General features: G+C 48.9%; 1 protein-coding gene across 1 annotated transcript in view; it reads right to left on the minus strand.

The window, feature by feature from the left end:
- LOC133357747 (transforming growth factor-beta-induced protein ig-h3-like) overlaps positions 1-21456 on the minus strand; it is a 289818-nt gene that overhangs the window by 253965 nt on the left and 14397 nt on the right. Inside the window, exon 3 of the mRNA XM_061575849.1 lies at positions 4983-5081. Within this exon, the coding sequence (XP_061431833.1) occupies positions 4983-5081 (99 nt within the window). The remainder of the gene's footprint in view (positions 1-4982; positions 5082-21456) is intronic.

Genomic DNA, 21456 nt, shown 5'->3' on the forward strand with positions numbered 1-21456 from the left:
CCACTGTACAGCATGGGGGCAGGGATTTCATGCCATGTGGTTAGTCAACATTTGCGTCATCGTGAAACGGGCGACTACAGTCCTCTCGTCCTCTGGCTTGAGATGGCTGCCACCTATGGGTCAGATGATTGTCTGCCACAATTAAGCAATTGGTAATTACATATTTAAAAAAAATTCACTAAACAGTGTCAAATTTTGGAATAAAATTTTCACGAAAATAAATTGTCACGTACAACGAGTCTGTGTGCAAAATGTCAGCTCGATTGGATCACGGGAAGTGGGTTAAAAAACGACCGAAAGATTTGCACGGTCGTAAGCAAGCACGCAAGCAAGCAAGCGAACTTAATATAAAGGATTTAAAAACAGACCAAGTGGATTGCTAACCACATGCAATCCACTTGCATGTGGTTAGCATCTCTGACCAGACCACCAGGTCAAATACTCTACAATGCATGATGTTCATTCTAAATGTGGAGGGGGAAACCAAAGGACCAGGGGCAAAATCCACAAAACCACGGGGAGAGAGACATGCAAACTCGAATTATGCAGGCGTCAGAATCGGGATCGAAGCCACGACCTCTTGTATACCTGGCGAGGTAGTAATTCTAGATTTGAAGCTTTCGTGACTGCAAGGATTAATATTCTTAGGTTTTTTCGGTAAAGTCACTTAGGTAAAAAAATAAAATGAAAATTAATGAAAGTAAAATAAAAATAAAATAAAAATCACGACGTTTCGGAGGCAACACAAGCTTCCGTCTTCAGGTGAAGACGGAAATTGAGGACGGAAGCTTGTGTTGCCTCCGAAACGTCGTGATTTTTATTTTATTTTTATTTACTTTTATTAATTTTTATTTTTTACACCTATGTGACTTTACCGAAAAAAACCTAAGAATATGAGGTAGTAATTATCGCGTGTGCAGGCGATGCAACCACTGGTGGAGCCAGTGGGGGGTGGGGTGGCACGTGCCCCCCCCCCAATGATTCGTTCGAAATCCCTCATTTCGATCGGATCATTGGGGTTTATTAGTAATGAATCGGCATTTTGCGACACCCACTGCCACCGTGTAGCATACTATTACGTGCCAGGGACTCTATGAGATGATTGGACAATAGTCTGAGTCCATAATTGGCAATAAGTAACGGCAAAGCAGTTATAAGTGACTCACAGAATTGTGCGCAGTTGTGTACACAGCACACGACATCCCTGAAGGCATCAACACCTTCAGCGAGCGCGATGCCGATCACACAACGCGGTTCGAATTCGACCCTCGATCGACGGCTGCACCATCACCGCACACGCGTCGAATTAAAAAGCAAGGGACAAGTCCTTACTTACTAACAACTCCTCTATCATTTTTCACTGCTGGATGGGTTGCCCCTCCTACCTGAAAATCCTGGCTCCGCCATTGGGTGCAACCGCACCAGGGCACCTCCAATTGGCGCGGTTGGCTAGGTATGTTGCAAAAGAAGTTCAACATACATACGTACGTATATACATGGCCCGTTCGGGGCAGACTACGAAAAGCGAGGGAAAACGTAAATGGGTACATGGTGAGTGCGCAAACACCAGCTTCGGGGAGACAAAGACGGTGCTCACCACCCACCCCCTTGTGTGCCATGCTGGCCGTTATAGGCGCTCGTGAACAGCACTTGACCCAACAGTCTATTCGTGGCGACAGCGTGGGCTGACTTCTGCCGGCAGCGGTGCCATCGCCAATGCCGTCCATTGCACAACGAGGACGCATGCCATCCACCGCTCTGTAATATGAGAAAATATCCGGTTCACTGATGTATCACACCTTGTCATGGTGATTGGCTCTACCGGTCCTGGTCTACAGCCAATGGAGGGAAGCCTGGGGGCATGGCCCTCACGTGATGGAGAGGTGACAGCTATGGAGATTGGTTCTGCTGGCTTTGGCCTCAGCCAATGGGGAGATGAGTCAGGGGGCATGGCCCTGACGTGATGGGAAGGTGACAGCTATGGAGATTGGTTCTGCCGGCTTTGGCCATAGCAAATGGGGAGATGAGTCAGGGGCGTGGTCCCGGGAGCTGACGAGGGAGCCTGGAAGATTCGACGCAGGCTAACGAGGGTTGGCTGAAGCGTACCACGTGACCCGGAGATTAAATAGGGGTGGAGAGGAACGACACGTGGTCAGAACGGGAACCAACGGAAGAAGGAGCCACACGAGAGCGGGGCTCCGAGTTGCCACGTGGCAGTGCGTCTCTCTCGGTCTATCTGTCCCTTCACGTTGTCTACCAGCAGCGTAAAGTAGATGTAACCCAAAGTGAATAAAAGACGGATTCCAGAAGTCGTCTCAAAGAGTCTTATTACAGCTCTATGCCGCTTGGGCTGTGTATGTGGTGTTGCCTCGCGATTCACGAACTTGATGTATTCGCGATTTTTGGCTGCGCACGAATCGCATCTGGAACTCTGCACGACTGACTGTGTCGAGAGAGAGAACGTGAGTGGTGAGATTAAGTGAATAGAGAAAAAGTGATGAGAAATAAAGTGATGAGAGATAAAGTTATGGGAGATAAAGTGATGAGAGAGATAACACGATGAGAGATAAAGTGTTGAGAGATAAAGTGGTGAGAGATAAAGTGATGAGAGATAAAGTAATGAGAGATAAAGTGATGAGAGATAAAGTGATGAGAGATAAAGTGACGAGAGATAAAGTGACGAGAGATAAAGTTAGGAGAGATAAAGTGACAAGAGATAAAGTGACGAGAGATAAAGTGATGAGACGCAAGTTTTCGTCGGCCAATATCATTATTCGTGAAGCTTGCCATTCACGAGCATCCCAGAAAACATATCGCTAGCGAATAACGAGGGAGCCGCCGCAAATGCCGTCGATCGATTTGACGAAGCGGGATTTCACAAAACAATTCATCACCGGTTATCACTGGGCCATCGACACATCATGAAAAATTTACTCAACAAATACTTCATCTCGACGAACTTGTCATACGCCATTGATAGGGAACGCCGTTTGACTTCAATCACAATGAAACCAATTAGCCGAGCTGTCGTGAGTTGGAGCCATAAATGGGTGCAGTGGAGCACTGGATGTATTGAGGATCTCGCCATCACGGTGGCTGGGAAATGTTAACTACCTCGCCTGGTATACACGAGGTTGTAGGGTTCAATCCTGAACTTGACTCCTGCTGTATATTTGGAGTTTGCATGTCTCTCTCTCATCATCATCACGGTGGCTAGGAGATGTTAATTACCTCGCCTGGTATACAGGAGGTCGTAGTGTTCGATACCGACCTTGACGCCTGCTGTATATTTGGAGTTGGCGTGTCTCTCTCTCTCTTATCATCACGGTGGCTAGAAAATGTTAACTACCTCGATACACTAGGTCGTAGGGTTCAATCCTGAACTTGACGCCTGCTATATATTTGGAGTGTGCGTGTTTCTCTCCCCGTATTCGTGCGGATTTTTCTCCGTTTTTTCCCCTCCACATTTAAAGTCAACGTGCCCTTTGAATATTTGGCAGCGACTATACATTTTCCCGTGATGATAAGCCACTTCTTTGGGCTATCATGTGTGATAGTCAGGTCGCTTCTGAATTTGAGCTATACAGCTTAGTGGGCCCTACCTGGAGCTCATCGTCTTGGTTCTTTCGGTAAAGTCACGTAGAAGGGAAGTAATACAATAATAAAAATAAAACATAATAAAATAATTCTCACGACGTTTCGGCCACAACGCTGTCTGTCTCCCCGAAAGACCTGAGGACGGCTGCTTGCATTGTGGCCGAAACATCGCGAGAATTATTTTATTATGTTTTATTTTTATTATTTTATTACTTCCCTTCTACGTGACTTTACCGAAAGAACCAAGAAGATGAATCCCTGCAGTCTCGAAAGCTTTAAATCGAAATTTACCTGGAGCTTTCTAGTTCAGTTGGTCTTCAGTGGTAAAATAAAATAGTTTAGTTTATAGCGTGTGTGCAGGTGTGTGTGCCAAAATCCTCCAATGGTCTATTTTACCGTCTATGTCGCTCTGTGGCTGAGCAAACAATATGTCAGACCGCGTAAATGCCGATCAGCTGGGTTTGCAACGGAGCCAGGTAAGAGCCCATTAGGAGTCATTCGTTTCTTGCAAAGTCGGCGGAGATCCCCGCCATGTTTGTTTGTTGTAGTACAGAGTTAGACTGATGGCCTTAATCTAAGTTGTCTTGTGGTTGTTGTTGTTGTTGTTTGACTTGCATCCTACTGGGATTTTTTCACACAGCGTTGGTGTACGGTGTTTTTTTCTGCAATATTTTGCTGTCTTTTCTTGGATTTTCTGTTTGCACTTAGTCACATATTCACTTCAAGATGTTTTTTGTTTATGTTTTTGTTTTTTGTTTGTTGCGGTTGCACCCGATTCAAAAGCCGAATGGCTCACAGGGCTATACCTAATACATGAACTTGAACTTGAGGTCAGTATTATTCTATAAATCGGTGGAATATTACAATCTATCCTCTGACTAACACGCAACATTATTCTTTAACCGCCGCGCGAAGTGTTTTGCACCGTATGTAGCCGACCGTGCTAATCGGAGGTGCGAATCATTGTTAAGATTTTCAGTTTTTAAATGTGTTAATTCAATCTTTCTTCATTATATATTGGTTGTTCCTGTTACATGTGTATTTTTAACCCCGTGTATTTTTCTACTCATAGCAATGAGTCAGGCAATATCTAAGTCGTGCTCTTTCCAGGCTGCACTCTCCAGACTGGATAAAAATCTCAATGAAAAAAAGACATCAATCATCAAAAGCATTTACAAAGAGGGAACACACCCGTAAACGTGGCACATTGGGCCAATGTTGAGTCAATGGTGGGCCAACGTTGGGCCAACGTTGGGCCAATGTTGGGCCAATGTTTGGCCAATATTGGACCAATGTTGAGCCATTGTTGGGCCATTGTTGGGCCATTGTATTTAACGTGTCGCCGTAACGTTCGCACTCCGCGTCGCGCCACCGAAGCCACTTACGTGGGCACGTTGCAGATCTTCTTGCGGTACCAGGTCTTGCAGGAGGAGAAGTAGCGCTTCTCCGTGCCCTCCATCTCCTGCACGGCGCACATGTTGGGCCTGGCGAAAGAACGGGAGCACAGCACGCGTCAGCGAGAGGGAAACCCCTCCCCCACCCCGAACAGGTCGTAGTCCCCGGCAGGGACGGCCTTTGTTTGCAAGCTCACGTTTAGTGAGCGCGTTTTTGCCACGAGTAACGTTTGCTTAATGCAGACTTGATGCCTTGCACAAAAAAACGGTATCCAGTATTCGGCGTTTGAACATATTTACGCCTCTTCTTGGTTCTTTCGGTAAAGGGAAATAATAAAATAATAATAAAACATAATAAAATAATTCTCACAACGTTTCGGCCACAACGCAATCAGCCGTTCTCAGGTGAAGAACAGGTCTGTCGGAAAGACTTCTACGTGACTTTACCGAAAGAACCAAGAAGATGAATCCCTGCAGTCACGAAAGCTTTAAATCGAAATCTTTACGCCTGTTTTGTTGCCCAAAAGGGGGTAAAGCCTATTGTAATTTTTTATTGGGGTCCATCATTTTGATGATGCTGCCAAAGACAAGGTTCACCGCGGATTATTTGGCCGCTCTCGCAGCCAACAGCTAAAGATGCCGGCACAGTGGTGGGCGACTACGGAGGTGCCGCACAAAAACGTCGTTGTGGAGCCGACTGTCGAAGTACAGGACTTCTATCTGTCGCGAACTCCTACGTACAAACTGAAACAGTTTTTATTTTATTTTAGCAGATAAGGCCGACTGAGCTAGCATACAGCTCTTTTTAAATCCTTTATATTAAGTTCACTTGCTCGCTTGCTTGCGCGCTTACGACCGTGCAAATCTTTCAGTCGTTTTTTAACCCACTTGCCGTGATCCAATCGAGCTGACATTTTGCACACAGACTCGTTGTGCGTGACAATTTATTTTCGTGAAAATTTTTTTCCAAAATTTTCCACTTTTTAGGAAAAAAAAAATTCACATTTAATTTTAAATACCAATGTGATAAAAATGAAACTCTTACTCAAGAAAAACAGAAATTAATAATAAAATAAAACCGATGCCACGCATATAAAGGATTTATAGTGAAAAATTTTGTTTTTACGGGTTAATTTTTCAGAATCGACCTGGCTATCACAAATGACAGCTCAACGTGTGGAAATGTATGGCAGCCAAATACGCTTGAGCGAACGATGTCGTTTCTAAATGTGGAGGAGAAAAAAGCGGTAGGATTCTGAGACAAAACCACACAATCATGGGGAGAACATGCAAACTGCAAATATGCAACAAGCGTCAGGGTCGCGATCGAATCCACGACCTCCTTTAAACCAGGGGAGGTAGTTAATATCTCCTAGCCACCGCAGTTGTCAATGTGTATATTGCAAAGTTACTTCAATAAAGGAGTAAAAACAGAACTTGAGCAACACACAATAGCACAACGGGACTGCAATAAACTTGATTTGGAGCTTTCGTGATGGCGGGAATTACTCTTTCTCTTTCTACGTGACTTTACCGAAAGAACCAAAGAGTAGGGACTGCAATAGTTTCCAATTATCAATAACTGCCCCGGCCAGCTGTCTCAGTGGCAGAGTTCACATCCTGGTCTCGGCGGGTAGACTCAGCCAGTCATCACTCCATCACGCAAACTCCGGTCATCCTTGCAGCAGCGGCTTTCGGCTCACCCGTCGAACTGAGACGGTCACCACATGACGCGCGATTGAAAACTCATTTCTTTACAACTGCTCTTTACGCTTAGTTTGCTGTCCTCCCCCGGCCCACAGCACGCCCAATTATCGCAGTTGGCTACGTACGGGTGCGAGAAAAAGTTCAACGTACATGCGTACATGCGTGCGCAATGATAGAATACACCCTGTGGAAAAGCCAAACAACAATTCTGCACCACACCAAACGTCCCGCTTTGCCCACCCCAGAATTTCCTGAAGCTCCAATCCTGAGAATTCCTCGCTTTTTGTGTTGACGGGGAAAGACGAGGCAAAGAAGTCGACGCTGGCTTCAGGCGAGGCTCAGAAATCTGAAACACGAGCGGGGGCTTAAGACGCGATGACATCGCTGAGCTCATCCGCTGGCAAGCGGGGAAGGTTAAGCCACATGTCTGCGTCAATTAGCGGTCCAACAGCAATCATTGTTTCTTTCTTTCTCTCTCTCTCTTAGTCTTCTTTTTCCAAAGTATATTCCAATCGGCATCACGTCAATGGAGTCAAGAAAGATTTCCACTTCCAACGCTCACAAGCTAGAAATGCACCACGTTGTTTTCAGAAAGTGCCCCCGGAAGATGACGTCATAGACGTCATCCCTTCAGAAGAAGCCGTGCGGTGGTGTTGGCTATGCACGTGGCCGCCTGCAATCCAGCACTGTGTGGGAGGCAGCATCAGCGAGGGTTTGCTGGAACACCGCAGCACAAATGCTGTGTGAAGTTCCCCTTCCCTCGTGGGCATCAATAAGTATAACCCGTAAAAACAAAGTTTTTCATTCTAAATCCATTATATGCGTGGCGGCTAGAGTCCTCTCGTCCTCTGGCTTGAGATGGCTGCCACCTATGGGTCAGATGATTGTCTGCAGTATTAAACAATTGGTAATTAAATATTTAATTTGTTTTCCCTAAACAGTGTAATTGTCACGCACAACGAGTCTGTGTGCAAAATGTCAGCTCGATTGGATCACGGAAAGTGGGTTAAAAAACGATTGAAAGGTTTGCACGGTCGTAAGCAAGCAAGCAAGCAGGCAAGCACGCAAGCAAGCGAACTTAATATAAAGGATTTAAAAAGGTGACATAACCCTGGCGCACCAGAAGAAGGTGGCTACGGAAAAAAACGTACAGAGACGCTTCTACTTGCGAACATTCAACTTACGAACTTTCAGAGATACGAACAAACCTGTCCGTATGCCCGGTTGCCTGTTCGGACGAGAATCGTAAGTTCAACGGCCGCGCAATAGATGGCGTGTACATCTGCAGAACGTGAAGAGCGAGTGGCATCTACATCTACAGGAGATTATATAACTTTTAAAGCATTTCTCCGTGTTTAGCGTACACGTTCATAATCGACGGAAGTAAAGTTGGACTGATGAACAAATCGACTTACGAACAACCCTCAGTTGTACCTGATGATGATTGTTTATGTTGCAATCGAAACGTCGCATCCTAGTATTTAATTTATTATTTTCTCTTTATACGTGACTTTACCGAAAGAACCAAAGAGTAACCCTCTGGAACCTAACTCGTCCGTAAGCAGAGGGGTCCCAGTACTCCACCCGTTCCATCTGTTTGGGATGCAGCGTTTCCCCGTCGCATCACGTGGGTTTTCTCCAGGTGCTCCAGTTTCCACCCACATTCGAGCTGCCCATTCATTGGCCCAACAGCATGCTAATATATTCTTGGTTCTTTCGGTAAAGTCACGTAGAAGGGAAATAATAAAATAATATTAATATGAAACAATAAAAATGCTCACGACGTTTCGACTGCAACACAAGCAATCAAGATCAGGTGTGAAAATTTGAAAAAAATAAAATACAATTTTGAAATTCACCATCGGCTCCATGATATTCCAGGGCTTCCCAAACCGTGGATTTCACCATCAGCTGGCTCCATGATATTCTAGGCCTTCCCAAACCGTGGGAGTAAGACGTTTATTTGCCAGTCCGAGGTTGTGTTCACGACCACAGAGCAGAACACCACTCGGGCAATAATCTCCGATGAAACAAACTCAGCCTTCATTTCAACAGAACAGCCGAGTGGCAGTGGTGGGTATGCACGTGGCTGCACTGTGTGGAAGCAGCAACGAGGGTTAGTGGATTGCGGCACACTGATGTTGCATGAAAGTCCCTTCCCGTGAATTTTTAGGAGGGTGCCATACACTGGCTCGCCAGGACAAGGGCATTGCAGCAAGTGTAGACTAATCTCCATATGGGTTTTTTACTCTGGGCAACTTCCATTTCCTTCCACTTGTTAAACACCCAGCAATGTTAAATTTCGATTTAAAGCTTTCGTGACTGCAGGGATTCATCTTCTTGGTTCTTTCGGTAAAGTCACGTAGAAGGGAAGTAATGAAATAATAAAAATAAAACATAATAAAATAAAATATTATTATGTTTTATTTTTATTATTTTATTACTTCCCTTCTACGTGACTTTACCGAAAGAACCAAGAAGACCCAGCAATGTTGTTCGGTTAAATCCGCAAGCGGGTAGTCACAACCGGAGCGTTCGAGCCGCGCGGGAAGCCTCGCCAATAAATCGTCGACCGGCGCTTCCCTGTTGGGGCCCCCGCGTGTCAACCCAGCGGGGCACTTCGCACTCCGCAAAAGAGAAGCCGTCAAAACCCAACCCGCCGCTCGCGTCGAACACCGCGGGGGGGGGGAGGGGGGTGCACCGTTGCGTGCGAAGGGCAAGCGGCGTTCCAGCACCGGTTTGTCGTTTCAATGCGCGTTCTTGCACGTGGCGCGGACCTGTGGCACCACAGGCAACTGCTGGGACGGGTGGGAGGGAGGGAGGGGGGCACGGCCACTCACTACGAGAGAGCAACGCCTTGCCCACTCAACCTCCCCCCCCCCCACCCCGAGCCCCCCCCACCCCGAGCCCCCCCCCCTGCCCCCCCCTGCCCCCCCCCTGCCCTCCTCCCTGCCCCCCCCCCGTAACGTGCTCTGTGCGCTAAAAGGCCCCAGTGGCACGCGCTCGAGCCCCTCCCTCCCACCCCCCACCCACCCCCAGCCCCCACCCCAACGCCAACCCCCCGCCGCTCCCCCCACCAATCCCCCGCCCCTCCCCCAACCCCCCCAATCCCCCTACCTAACCCGCCCCTCCCCCCAAACCCCCGCTCATCACCCCCCCCCCTCTCTCTCCTCCCACCCACCTGTCCCGGAATGCGTGGGGTTTGTGGTTGAAATATTAGCAATAGATAGCGGCACTTATTCTCTATATTTGCAGTTCAGTTCCAACAGAACTCTAAAACTAAACCGCACGGATGTCATCAGATGCTAACGATGATATAGTGCGGGTTAGGAAAATAGAAGAGTGGACGGCTTCTCTGTTGTATAAACTCGAAGCAAAACGCAGCAATTTCCGACGTTGAGAAATAAATGGACGCAGGGGTAACTTTTCAGCTGAATTCATCATCTCTACGCCGTTGAAAAACATTTGTTTAGATACCAACTAAATTTAACAACTTAGTTTTTTTTTTACCCAGGTTAGGCCCTTCTTCTCTTCTTTAGTGCGTGTGCGACTTGATGATATTGGTCCCGGTCTAGCACGGCGTGTAGAGTTTGTGCTGTTGTTAATTGTAGCCATGTTTTGATGTTACTGAGCCATGTCGTTTTTGGCCGTCCTGGTCGTTTTTTCTCTTCGATTTTTCCTTCCAGGATTTGCTTTAATAGCTGGTATTTGTGGTCGTTTCGGGCAATGTGGCCTAGGTAGTAACACTTCCTGCTAATGATGGTCTGAGCTGAAACAGTTCTTTTTCAGAAGCGACCTGGCCATCGCACACGATAGCTCAACGAAGTGGCTTCTTCACACGTGGCAATTTATAGCAGCCAAATGCGTGTTGATTCTAAATGTGAAAGGGAAAACCGGAGGACCCGGAGAAAAATCCACGCGTCCACGGGGAGAGAGAGAGACGCAAACTCCAAATATACAGCAGGCATCAAGGTTGGGATCGAACCCACGACCTCCTGTGTACCAGGCGAGGTAGTTACCATCTCACCACTGTGAGAGAGAGACACGAAAACTCCAAATATACAGCAGGCATCGTCAGGGTCGGAATCGAACCCACGACCTCCTGTACACCAGGCGAGGTAGTTAACATCTCCTAGCCACCGTGATGATGATGAGCGAGAGACGCAAACTCAAAATATACAGCAGCAGGCATCAGGGTCGAGATCGAACCCACGACCTCCTGCATACCAGGCGAGGTAGTTAACATCTCACCACTGTGAGAGAGAGACACGAAAACTCCAAATATACAGCAGGCATCGTCAGGGTCGAAATCGAACCCACGACCTCCTGCATACCAGACGAGGCAGTCAACATCTCCTAGCCACCATGGCGTGCATTCAAAATGAATCGATCTCAATGAAATGAACATTCCATCCAAATGAAAGTATAATTATAATTCTTTATAGGTGGGCGCTCTAGAGACCGGCATGCCGCGTCTCGTTCTGCAAGAGTGACCCCCGGCTCATCAAACAAACGAGGGGAAGCAAGAAACACATTGTTTCACGAAATATTTCAAGTTTGGCAATGAGGTCAACATAAATCAGAACGCAAAGAAAAGAAACCGATCGCACCGCGTGAAAAATCCACGAGTGGATTAGTCCATTGCCAACAATTGCCTTGAGTTTGATTTCATTCGCGTGACACATACCTGGGGCCGATATGCGTTTGGCACGCGATATTCAGTGACGATCAGCAGACCTCAAGAGTAACGATCGCCTTCAGTTTAAAAAACGCTGATGTGGCACTCGTTTTTTTTTTGACTCGCAACCACTTCGTACACCAACCCCCCCGAACGGATCACGCTGACTCCTCCGGGAAGTCCGGGAGAGACACACACACACACGATCGTTTATCACTTCTTTGTGGAACCGTTCAGACGTCTAAGAGCTTCTGGAAACAGATCCCTTGACCGGAGGAAGACTTTAGTGTCGTCTCACCAGAGCGGGGGCGCCGTAAATTTGAGATGTTGACTGCCTCGCCTGGTGTACAGGAGGTCGTGGGTTCGATCCCGACCCTGACGCCTGCTGTATATTTGGAGTTTGCGTCTCTCTCTCTCATCATCATCACGGTGGCTAGGAGATGTTAACTACCTCGCCTGGTGTACAGGAGGTCGTGGGTTCGATCCCGACCCTGACGCCTGCTGTATATTTGGAGTTTGCGTCTCTCTCTCTCTCATCATCACGGTGGCTAGGAGATGTTAACTACCTCGCCTGGTGTGCAGGAGGTCGTGGGTTCGATCCCGACCCTGACGCCTGCTGTATATTTGGAGTTTGCGTCTCTCTCTCTCTCATCATCACGGTGGCTAAGAGATGTTAACTACCTCGCCTGGTATGCAGGAGGTCGTGGGTTCGATCGCGACCCTGACGCCTGCTGTATATTTGGAGTTTGCGTGTTTCTCTCTCTCTCATCATCATCACGGTGGCTAGGAGATGTTAACTACCTCGCCTGGTATGCAGGATGGCGTGGGTTCGATCCCGACCCTGACGCCTGCTGCTGTATATTTATGAGTTTGCGTGTCTCTCTCTCACAGTGGTGAGATGTTAACTACCTCGCCTAGTGTGCAGGAGGTCGTGGGTTCGGGCCCAACCCTGATGCCTGCTGTATATTTGGAGTTTGCATGTCTCTTTCTCTCATCATCATCACGGTGGCTAGGAGATGTTAACTACCTCGCCTGGTGTGCAGGAGGTCGTGGGTTCGGGAGCAACTCTAGATAACAACTCTAGAATTCGGGGAAAGCAGGAGCACAGACGCGTAGAGTTATTTCGTGCAGTCTGTAGGGTGGTCCCAGATGTTCTGTGATCCTCAATTAATTGAGCCCTCTCTTCGTTTGTTTTCCCTTTGCGTGTTCGTTTCTGTTTGAGAGAAACCAGACTCTAAACACGTTACGTGTTGGAGAATGAAATGGTGGTCACAGGACATCCGGTCGCCCTGTGCATCTTCCACAATAAACGCTTCACCCTCAATGTAAATTAAGATATTGCCCTTAACACTAACCCGAAACGGCATGGGTTTTTTCGCCAGCATCAGTTCGTCTTTAGTTTGTTGTCCTTCCCCCGCACCCACAGACTCACACAGAGACCCAAAGGCTCACACAGTGACCCACAGACTCACACAGTGACCCATAGACTCACACAGTGACCCAGATACTCACACAGTGACCCAGAGACTCACACAGTGACCCAGAGACTCACACAGTGACCCAGAGACTCACACAGTGACCCATAGACTCACACAGAGACCCATAGGCTCACACAGTGACCCACAGACTCACACAGAGACCCATGGGCTCACACAGTGACCCACAGACTCACACAGTGACCCAGAGACTCACACAGTGACCCATAGACTCACACAGACACCCATAGACTCACAAAGACACCCATAGACTCACACAAAGACCCATAGACGCACACACACACATGCACACACACACATGCACACACACACACGTGCATGCACACACACACACGTGCATGCACACACACGTGCATGCACACAAACACACACGTGCATGCACACACACACACATGCCCACACACACGCGCATGCACACACACACGCGCATGCACACACACACGTGCATGCACGCACACACACGTGCATACACACACACACATGCACACACACACGTGCATGCACACACACACACGTGCATGCACACACACACACGTGCATACACACACACATGCACACACACACGTGCATGCACACACACACACGTGCATGCACACACACACACGTGCATACACACACACGTGCACACACACACACGTGCATGCACACACACACGCGTGCATACACACACACACACGTGCATACACACACACGTGCATACACACACACACGTGCATGCACACACACACACACGTGCATACACACACATGTACACACACACGTGCATGCACACACACACGTGCATGCACACATAGACACGTGCATGCACACACACACACGTGCATACACACACGTGCATGCACACACACACACGTGCATGCACAAACACACACACGTGCATGCACACACACACGTGCATGCACACACGTACATGCGCACACACACGTGCATGCGCACACACACACGTGCATGCACACACACACACGTGCATACACACACACACACACACACGTGCATGCGCGCGCACACACGTGCATGCACACACACACGTGCATACACACACACACGTGCATACACACACACTCACGTGCATACACACACACACATGTACACACGCGCATGCATACACACACACACGCATACACACGACACACACGTGCATGCACACACGCACACGTGCATGCACACACACACACGTGCACACACACACACACGTGCATACACACACACGTGCATACACACACGTGCACACACACACACGTGCATGCACACACACACGTGCACACACACACACACGTGCATACACACGACATACGCATACACACGACACACACGTGCATGCACACACGCACACGTGCACACACACACACACGTGCATACACACACGTGCACACACACACACGTGCACACACACACACGTGCATACACACACGTGCATACACACACACACATACACACACACGTGCACACACACGACACACACGCACACACACACACACGTGCATACACACACACGTGCATACACACACGTGCACACACACACACGTGCATACACACACACGTGCATACACACACGTGCACACACACACACGTGCACACACACACACGTGCACACACACACACGTGCATACACATACACGTGCACACACACACGTGCACACACACACGTGCACACACACACACGTGCATACACACGACACACACGTGCATGCACACACACACACGTGCATACACACGACACACACGTGCATGCACACACACACACGTGCATACACACACGTGCACACACACACACGCACACACACACACACGTGCATACACACACACGTGCATACACACACGTGCACACACACACACGTGCATACACACACACGTGCATACACACACGTGCACACACACACACGTGCACACACACACACGTGCACACACACACGTGCATACTCACACACGTGCACACACACACACGCGCATGCACACACACACGTGCATGCACGCACACACACGTGCATACACACACAACACAACAACAACCGCCATTCGCCACTAAGTGGCGGTGACGTCACCACGATGCTTGTGCCAGGCCAAGTGCACCTTGAGGCCACGTGAAGTGTCGAAAGCCCGCTGGCAGGAGGTCACGGGGCAGACCCAGGTGCCACTGGTCGACTGACCGAGATGACCGAGATGACTGGCTGATGCACCACCTGTGCCCCCTACTGTGCCAACTTGCTGTGCTTTAGCCACCCGGCGCTCCGCTCGTTGTTGTGAGCGTCGCTCCTCCGCCCTCCGTTGTTGTTGGAGGGCGACTGCCTCCAACTGCCCAGTAGCGTCCTTCACGAGCCTCCTCCACTGAGGCCGATCTTGACACCGCTGGTACCAGTCATCGGCAAGTCCACTCAGCTCCACGTCCTCCTGTACCACATCACTCCATCTCTTCTCCAGCCCGTGCCGCGCCCGTCTAGCTCCCTCGATCCGGCCGAACAAAAGCTGTTTAGGCATGCGGTGGCTGGGCATGCGGGCTACATGACCCAGCCAACGCAGCCTTGCCTGCCGGAGGAGCTCACTGATGGGACTTTGCCCAGATCTTTCAAGGATTTGTGAGCTCCTCACACAATCCAGCCTGGTTAAACCCAGGATGGATCGTAGGCAGGCCAGCCTAAATGTTTCCAACCGGCGAAGATGCTCCACCAGGGGGGTCCACGTCTCGCAAGCGTAGAGAAGGGAGGGAATGACCGTGGCCGAGAAGACCTGAAGCTTCGTGCGGAGCGACAGACCAGGTAGCTTCCACACAGCGTTACGCAACCGATGAAAAGATATTGCCGCTCGACTGATTCGGAGTGAGAGCTCTGCTGATAGACTGGAGCCGGTCATAAGCACACTGCCCAGGTATGGGAAACTCTCCACTCTCTCCACAACTGCCCCATCACCAATTGGGAGTTGTGGGGGTGGAGTGTCCGATGGTACAAAATACCCAGGCAGGTGCTTGGTTTTGGTGGGGCTGATGGTAAGGCCCCACCTCTTAGTGGCACGCTCCAGTCTCAGCAGCAGCGCCTCCAACTCCTCTTCTGAATGAGCAGCTATTACCAAATCATCGGCATACATAACGTGGTTGACCAATAGGGAGCCATCCCTTGATCGCACCCGGGCGTCGATCAGCCTCCCATTATATCTGTACCAAATGGAAATTCCCCCGGTACAGCTATTGAAGGCTTCACGAACTACGCGGTCAAAATAGATGTTAAATAATGTGGGAGCCAGAGGACATCCCTGTCGCACCCCAAGGTGTACAGGGAAAGGCTCCGATTCCCGGCCACGTAGTTTTACCCGGGCCCGCTCACCATCATGAAGGTCCTTAATGATCGTGAGCAGAGGGTCAGGGACTCCGAAAGCACGAAGAACAACCCAGAGTCCAGTCCTACTGATGGTATCATAGGCCTTGACCAGGTCAATAAAGCAGAGATGTAGGTCTTTTTGGAATTCCCTACACCTCTGCTGTAGCAGACGGACAGAAAATATGGCATCTGTGCAAGACCGCCCTTTCCTGAAACCGCATTGGGGCTCCGCAAGCCCCTCCTCAGCGTGCCTAGCAAGGCGATGTTGAATAATCCTTGCCAGGACCTTACCCGGCACACTGAGGAGTGAGATGCCCCTGTAGTTGTTACAGTCTGTGCGGTCCCCCTTCTTAAAGAGGGGGACCACCAGGGCATCCTTCCAGTCCTGCGGAACCCGTCCAGTGGTCCAGACTGTTGTTATGATGTCATATAGGGCAGTCTGTGCACAAACGCCACCCTCCCTCAGCATTTCGCTTGGGAGATCATCTCTGCCCGGTGCCTTCCCTGGTCTCAGACTCCGGATCGCCCTCAGTACTTCCTCAACAGCTGGCACCTCAGCCAGCCACTCACAGGGGGTGACCTCTTCCAATATTTGAGGCACCGCAGCCTCAGCAGGGTTATCCCCACTTTGTGCCATGATGTTTTCCTGGCTGAGAGAATTTCCCTCCCCCAGGACCTCACAGAAATGCTCAGCAAATCTGCAAACCTGTTCCTGGGGGTCGGAGATTGGATCACCGTTTTTTCCTCTAATGATGGTAATAGGTGTGGCGCTGCAGGTTACTTTTTTGATGGAGTTAAATAGTGATTTGTGATCACGGGCCACTGAGGCAGACTCCATCTCCTCAGCAACCCGCGACCACCACCCATCCTTACAACGCCTTACGGCTCTCCGAACTTCCGAGCGAAGGCTGCGGTAAACCTCCTCATTCTCTGACGTGGGATGCTGTAGGCGATGAGAGTGGGCCTGTCGCTTTTTCTCAATTAACCTGAACACCTCCTCTGTCAGCCAGGGTTTCTGGGGAGGTCTGGACCGCGTACCCAAAGCAACCATTGCAGCTGCATGAGTCACAGTCTTAAACCTCGCCCATTTACCCTCGACATACACACACACACGTGCACACACACACACACGTGCATACACACACGTGCACACACACACACGTGCATACACACACACGTGCACACACACACACGTGCATACACACACACGTGCACACACACACACGTGCATACACACACACGTGCACACACACACACGTGCACACACACGTGCACACACACACACGTGCATACACACACACGTGCATACACACACGTGCACACACACACGTGCACACACACACACGTGCACACACACACACGTGCATACACACACACGTGCATACACACACGTGCACACACACACACGTGCATACACACACACGTGCATACACACACGTGCACACACGTGCATGCACACACACACGTGCATACACACACACACACACGTGCACACACACACACGACACACACGTGCACACACACACACGTGCACACACACACACGTGCATACAAACACACGTGCACACACACACACGTGCATACACACACACGTGCACACACACACACGTGCACACACACACACGTGCACACACACACACGTGCATACACACGACACACACGTGGCTCCACGTCTAAACGCGTCTGGTCGGCCCCACGCCACCACGTGGAGCCGCGCTCGATTTTAGCTCGGGGGGGGGGGGAACTCACGCGGCACAACACGAATGCCGGTGGAGATATTTTTTATTTATTTTAAATAATCATTAGCACGTTGTGCAAACGATCCAAGGACTTTCTGGTCATGGACACGTGAAAGAGATTTGATGATGATGCTGCTGATGATGATGAGGAGCGCACGTGCGCTCCACGTGGCGTTTGGCACAGCTGTGAGACACCTCCACGGTGGGAACTACATCAGTGTTTCTGAAACTTTATAGCAGCCTTGCACCCCTTTGGTTCGTAATCGTTAAGACAATGTATGATCTTCTTGGTTCTTTCGGTAAAGTCACGTAGAAGGGAAATAATAAAATAATGAAAATAAAACATAATAAAATACAATTCTCACGACGTTTCGGCCACAACGCAAGCAGCCGTCCTCAGGTGAAGAACAGGTCTGTCGGAAAGACAGCGTCTGAATGAAACACCACCAGGCTTGGCAGCGTATATTTAAGCTGGGTTGGAGGGGGAAGAGCGCCTTGACAAAATAATTTGCATATCAAGAGGAATCAAGCATATTTATGGGAAATGCAGATGAATCCCTGCAGTCACGAAAGCTTTAAATCGACAATGTATGATGTTAATAAATGCATCGGGGTCCGATGAAACTAAGTAAGTTGTTGCAGTTTGTGTTTCGATGATTTACCTTCTAAATAAGTAATATTAAAAAAAAATACTTTTTTAAAACACGCTTTAACACATTCCTGCGGAGGGAGCTGGTAGGAACGTTGGGTTGCTCGGTCAATGGCCAGGGTCAACGGCGGCGTGGGGTATTCCGCAAATATGCCCGACTGTGAGGGCGGGCACGAGCCGGCGTGAGTAGGTTAAACGTTGAGTTTTATAGGGGAACCACGGGGTGACCAGCCCCTCCCCACCCAGCCCCACCCCTCCCACTCCCCACCCAGCCCCTCCCCACCCTCCCCTCTCCACCCAGCCCCTCCCCACCCAGCCCCTCCTCACCCAGCCCCTCCCTGCACGACGGACACAATAATCCCCTGTGGGCTGGTGTAACCAGGAGGTTCCTACCAGTATGAGATGTACCGTACTAGTAATGGAAGTTTGCCATAACGTAAGGGACCGTGGCCAATTACAGGCAACATCAGTTTACCATGGACAATTAGACCCAAGCCGAAACATAACATATAAAAATAATGTTTAAAAATATAAATATTTTATGATAGAATATAGTATTGTCATCAGTATGACATAAGTATACCAAGTTTGCAGTTGATACGACATTGGGAAGTGGGTAAAAATTGAGTTACAAGATTTGAGGATACAACAACAGACAGAGTGAGTTAAAAAAAGCGTGTAAAATAATCATGAAAATAAAAATATCTGGACATGTCTCGCATCACCCAGGGGGTGCAGGTACCCAAATTTAGGACGAAGCACTGAACCAGAGTCCACGTTTTAGTTGGTCTATTTAACAACAAAAAAAGATCAAGTTTTGGTTGTCATCATTGGTACCTCATTTGCCAGTAAAAAATATGATAATTGTTTTTTCACCCTTTTATCTGGCAACAAAACTGACACCTTTTTTACGAGGAGTCATGTTTGCATAGACCACAATACCTGCAGTCATAATGCAAACAAAAAACACAACTCTGATAATGTTTGCACTGCATACATTATCAGAGTTGTGCAGTCATAATGTTTGCAGAGTTGTGCAGTCATAATGTTTGCATTATGACTGCAGGTATTGTGGTCTATGCAAACATGACTCCTCGTTAAAAAGGTGTCAATTTTGTTGCCAGGTAAAAGGGTAAAAAAACAATTATCATATTTTGGTTGTCATGTTCAATTAGGCACCTCCCCCCCCCCCCCCCTCGATCCCCCCAACTAAAAGAACTGCCACGCTAATTATATATATTTTACAGGCGGCTGGTGGGATTACTTTTTGAAGGTTGCATATTTCTGGTTTTGTCGAACCACGTGTGAATTCTATAGGGGCCGTCCATAAATGACGTCACGCGATTTTAGACAATTTTTTTACCCCCCCCCCCCCGTCACACGGCGTCACCAAAAGTCAGACCCCCCCCTCAAATATGACGTCACAAAGCTCTGCCTCCCCCCCCCCAAAACCATATTTCCATTTTGAAAATAAAACATGCTTCAAATCGCTTTCAACTATTGTCATTGTAGTGCGTGGTTAATGTGGCGCTGCACTCTGATGTTGTAGGAATTGTTATAACAATTAGTGTTGCTATAACAACACTAATTGTTAGAACAATTCTATATTTATTTAAAGTTGCGCATTTTGATGTGACGTCACATTTCTCAACCCCCCCCTCGTCACACATCGTCACCCCCCACCTCCCCTAGGTGCGTGACGTCATTTATGGACGGCCCCATAGACCAGGATGGTCTATGGGTCCTCTCCCTCGTTTGGAACGAGTGACTCGAGGTGGTGTAGTGGTTAGCGCGCTGTGCTACGAACCTGGCCACCCGAGTTGGATTCCCGCTCACGGCCAACACCAAGTGACGATTATATGAACGGGTTCTGGGCCTCACCCTAGGTCGGCTCAGCCTCAAATGAGTGCCTCATGTGATGCGTAAACATTGTGCCGTGCCGGCCTTAATAGGTGCTCGCTAAAAGCCCCAACAGTTTGTCTTCGTGAGATGCCGACTGAGTAATTCCCCGGTGTAAATGTTCACAGTTGGCACATTTGGAGGACCCTAGACACGGGCACCGCGAAGCAGACGGCGCGTTGCAGGATCGGTCTTATTAGGGTGATACAGACAAAGATCCCCCGCGTAGCCTTAACAGACTGTTGGGACAAGTGCTGTTAGCGAGCACCTAGGAAGATCGGAACTGTGGCACACGAGGAGGTTCAGATAATCGTCACTGGTGTTGGCCGTGAGCGGGAATCGAACCAAGGTCTCCGGGTTCGTAGCGCAGCGCGCTAACCGCTACACTACCGCTCCCCATCTCTCCCCACACACACCTGTACAAACACACACGCGCCTACATACACACACACCGCATAACTTAACAGCAAACCGCTTAATAATAATAATCGGAGCGACCGCTGGATTCGAACTCGCTACCGCTGGGCCACTACCCCCCCTCTCGCTACCATTGTGACCGCTACGCGTTCTGCCACGCTCCTAACTCCTGGACATCTGCGAGAGGGCTTTAAGTTATGAGATGTGGCAGAGAGCGAGATGATGGGGGTGGCGGATGGAGCATGAGGGCGTGGAGGGAGCGGTGGGTTTGTGAGGTGGGGAGGGTGGCAGCGGTGATGTGGAAAGTGTTGGGGGAGCTGGCTTGCAGACCGAGATCAGAGGGGGAATGGGATTCAGTTTTAGATTTGAAGCTTTCGTGACTGCAAGGATTCATATTCTTAGGTTTTTTCGGTAAAGTCACGTAGGTAAAAAAATTAAATTTATCAAAGTAAAAAATAAAAATTAAAATCACGACGTTTCGGAGGCAACACAAGCTTCCGTCTTCAGGAGGAACCGTGATTTTTATTTTTATTTTTACTTTTATTAATTTTAATTTTTTTACCTACGTGACT

The sequence above is a fragment of the Lethenteron reissneri genome, chromosome 59 (assembly GCF_015708825.2).
Source record: "Lethenteron reissneri isolate LAM-NWPU_2019-01 chromosome 59, ASM1570882v1, whole genome shotgun sequence".
NCBI classification, from domain to species: domain Eukaryota; kingdom Metazoa; phylum Chordata; class Hyperoartia; order Petromyzontiformes; family Petromyzontidae; genus Lethenteron; species Lethenteron reissneri.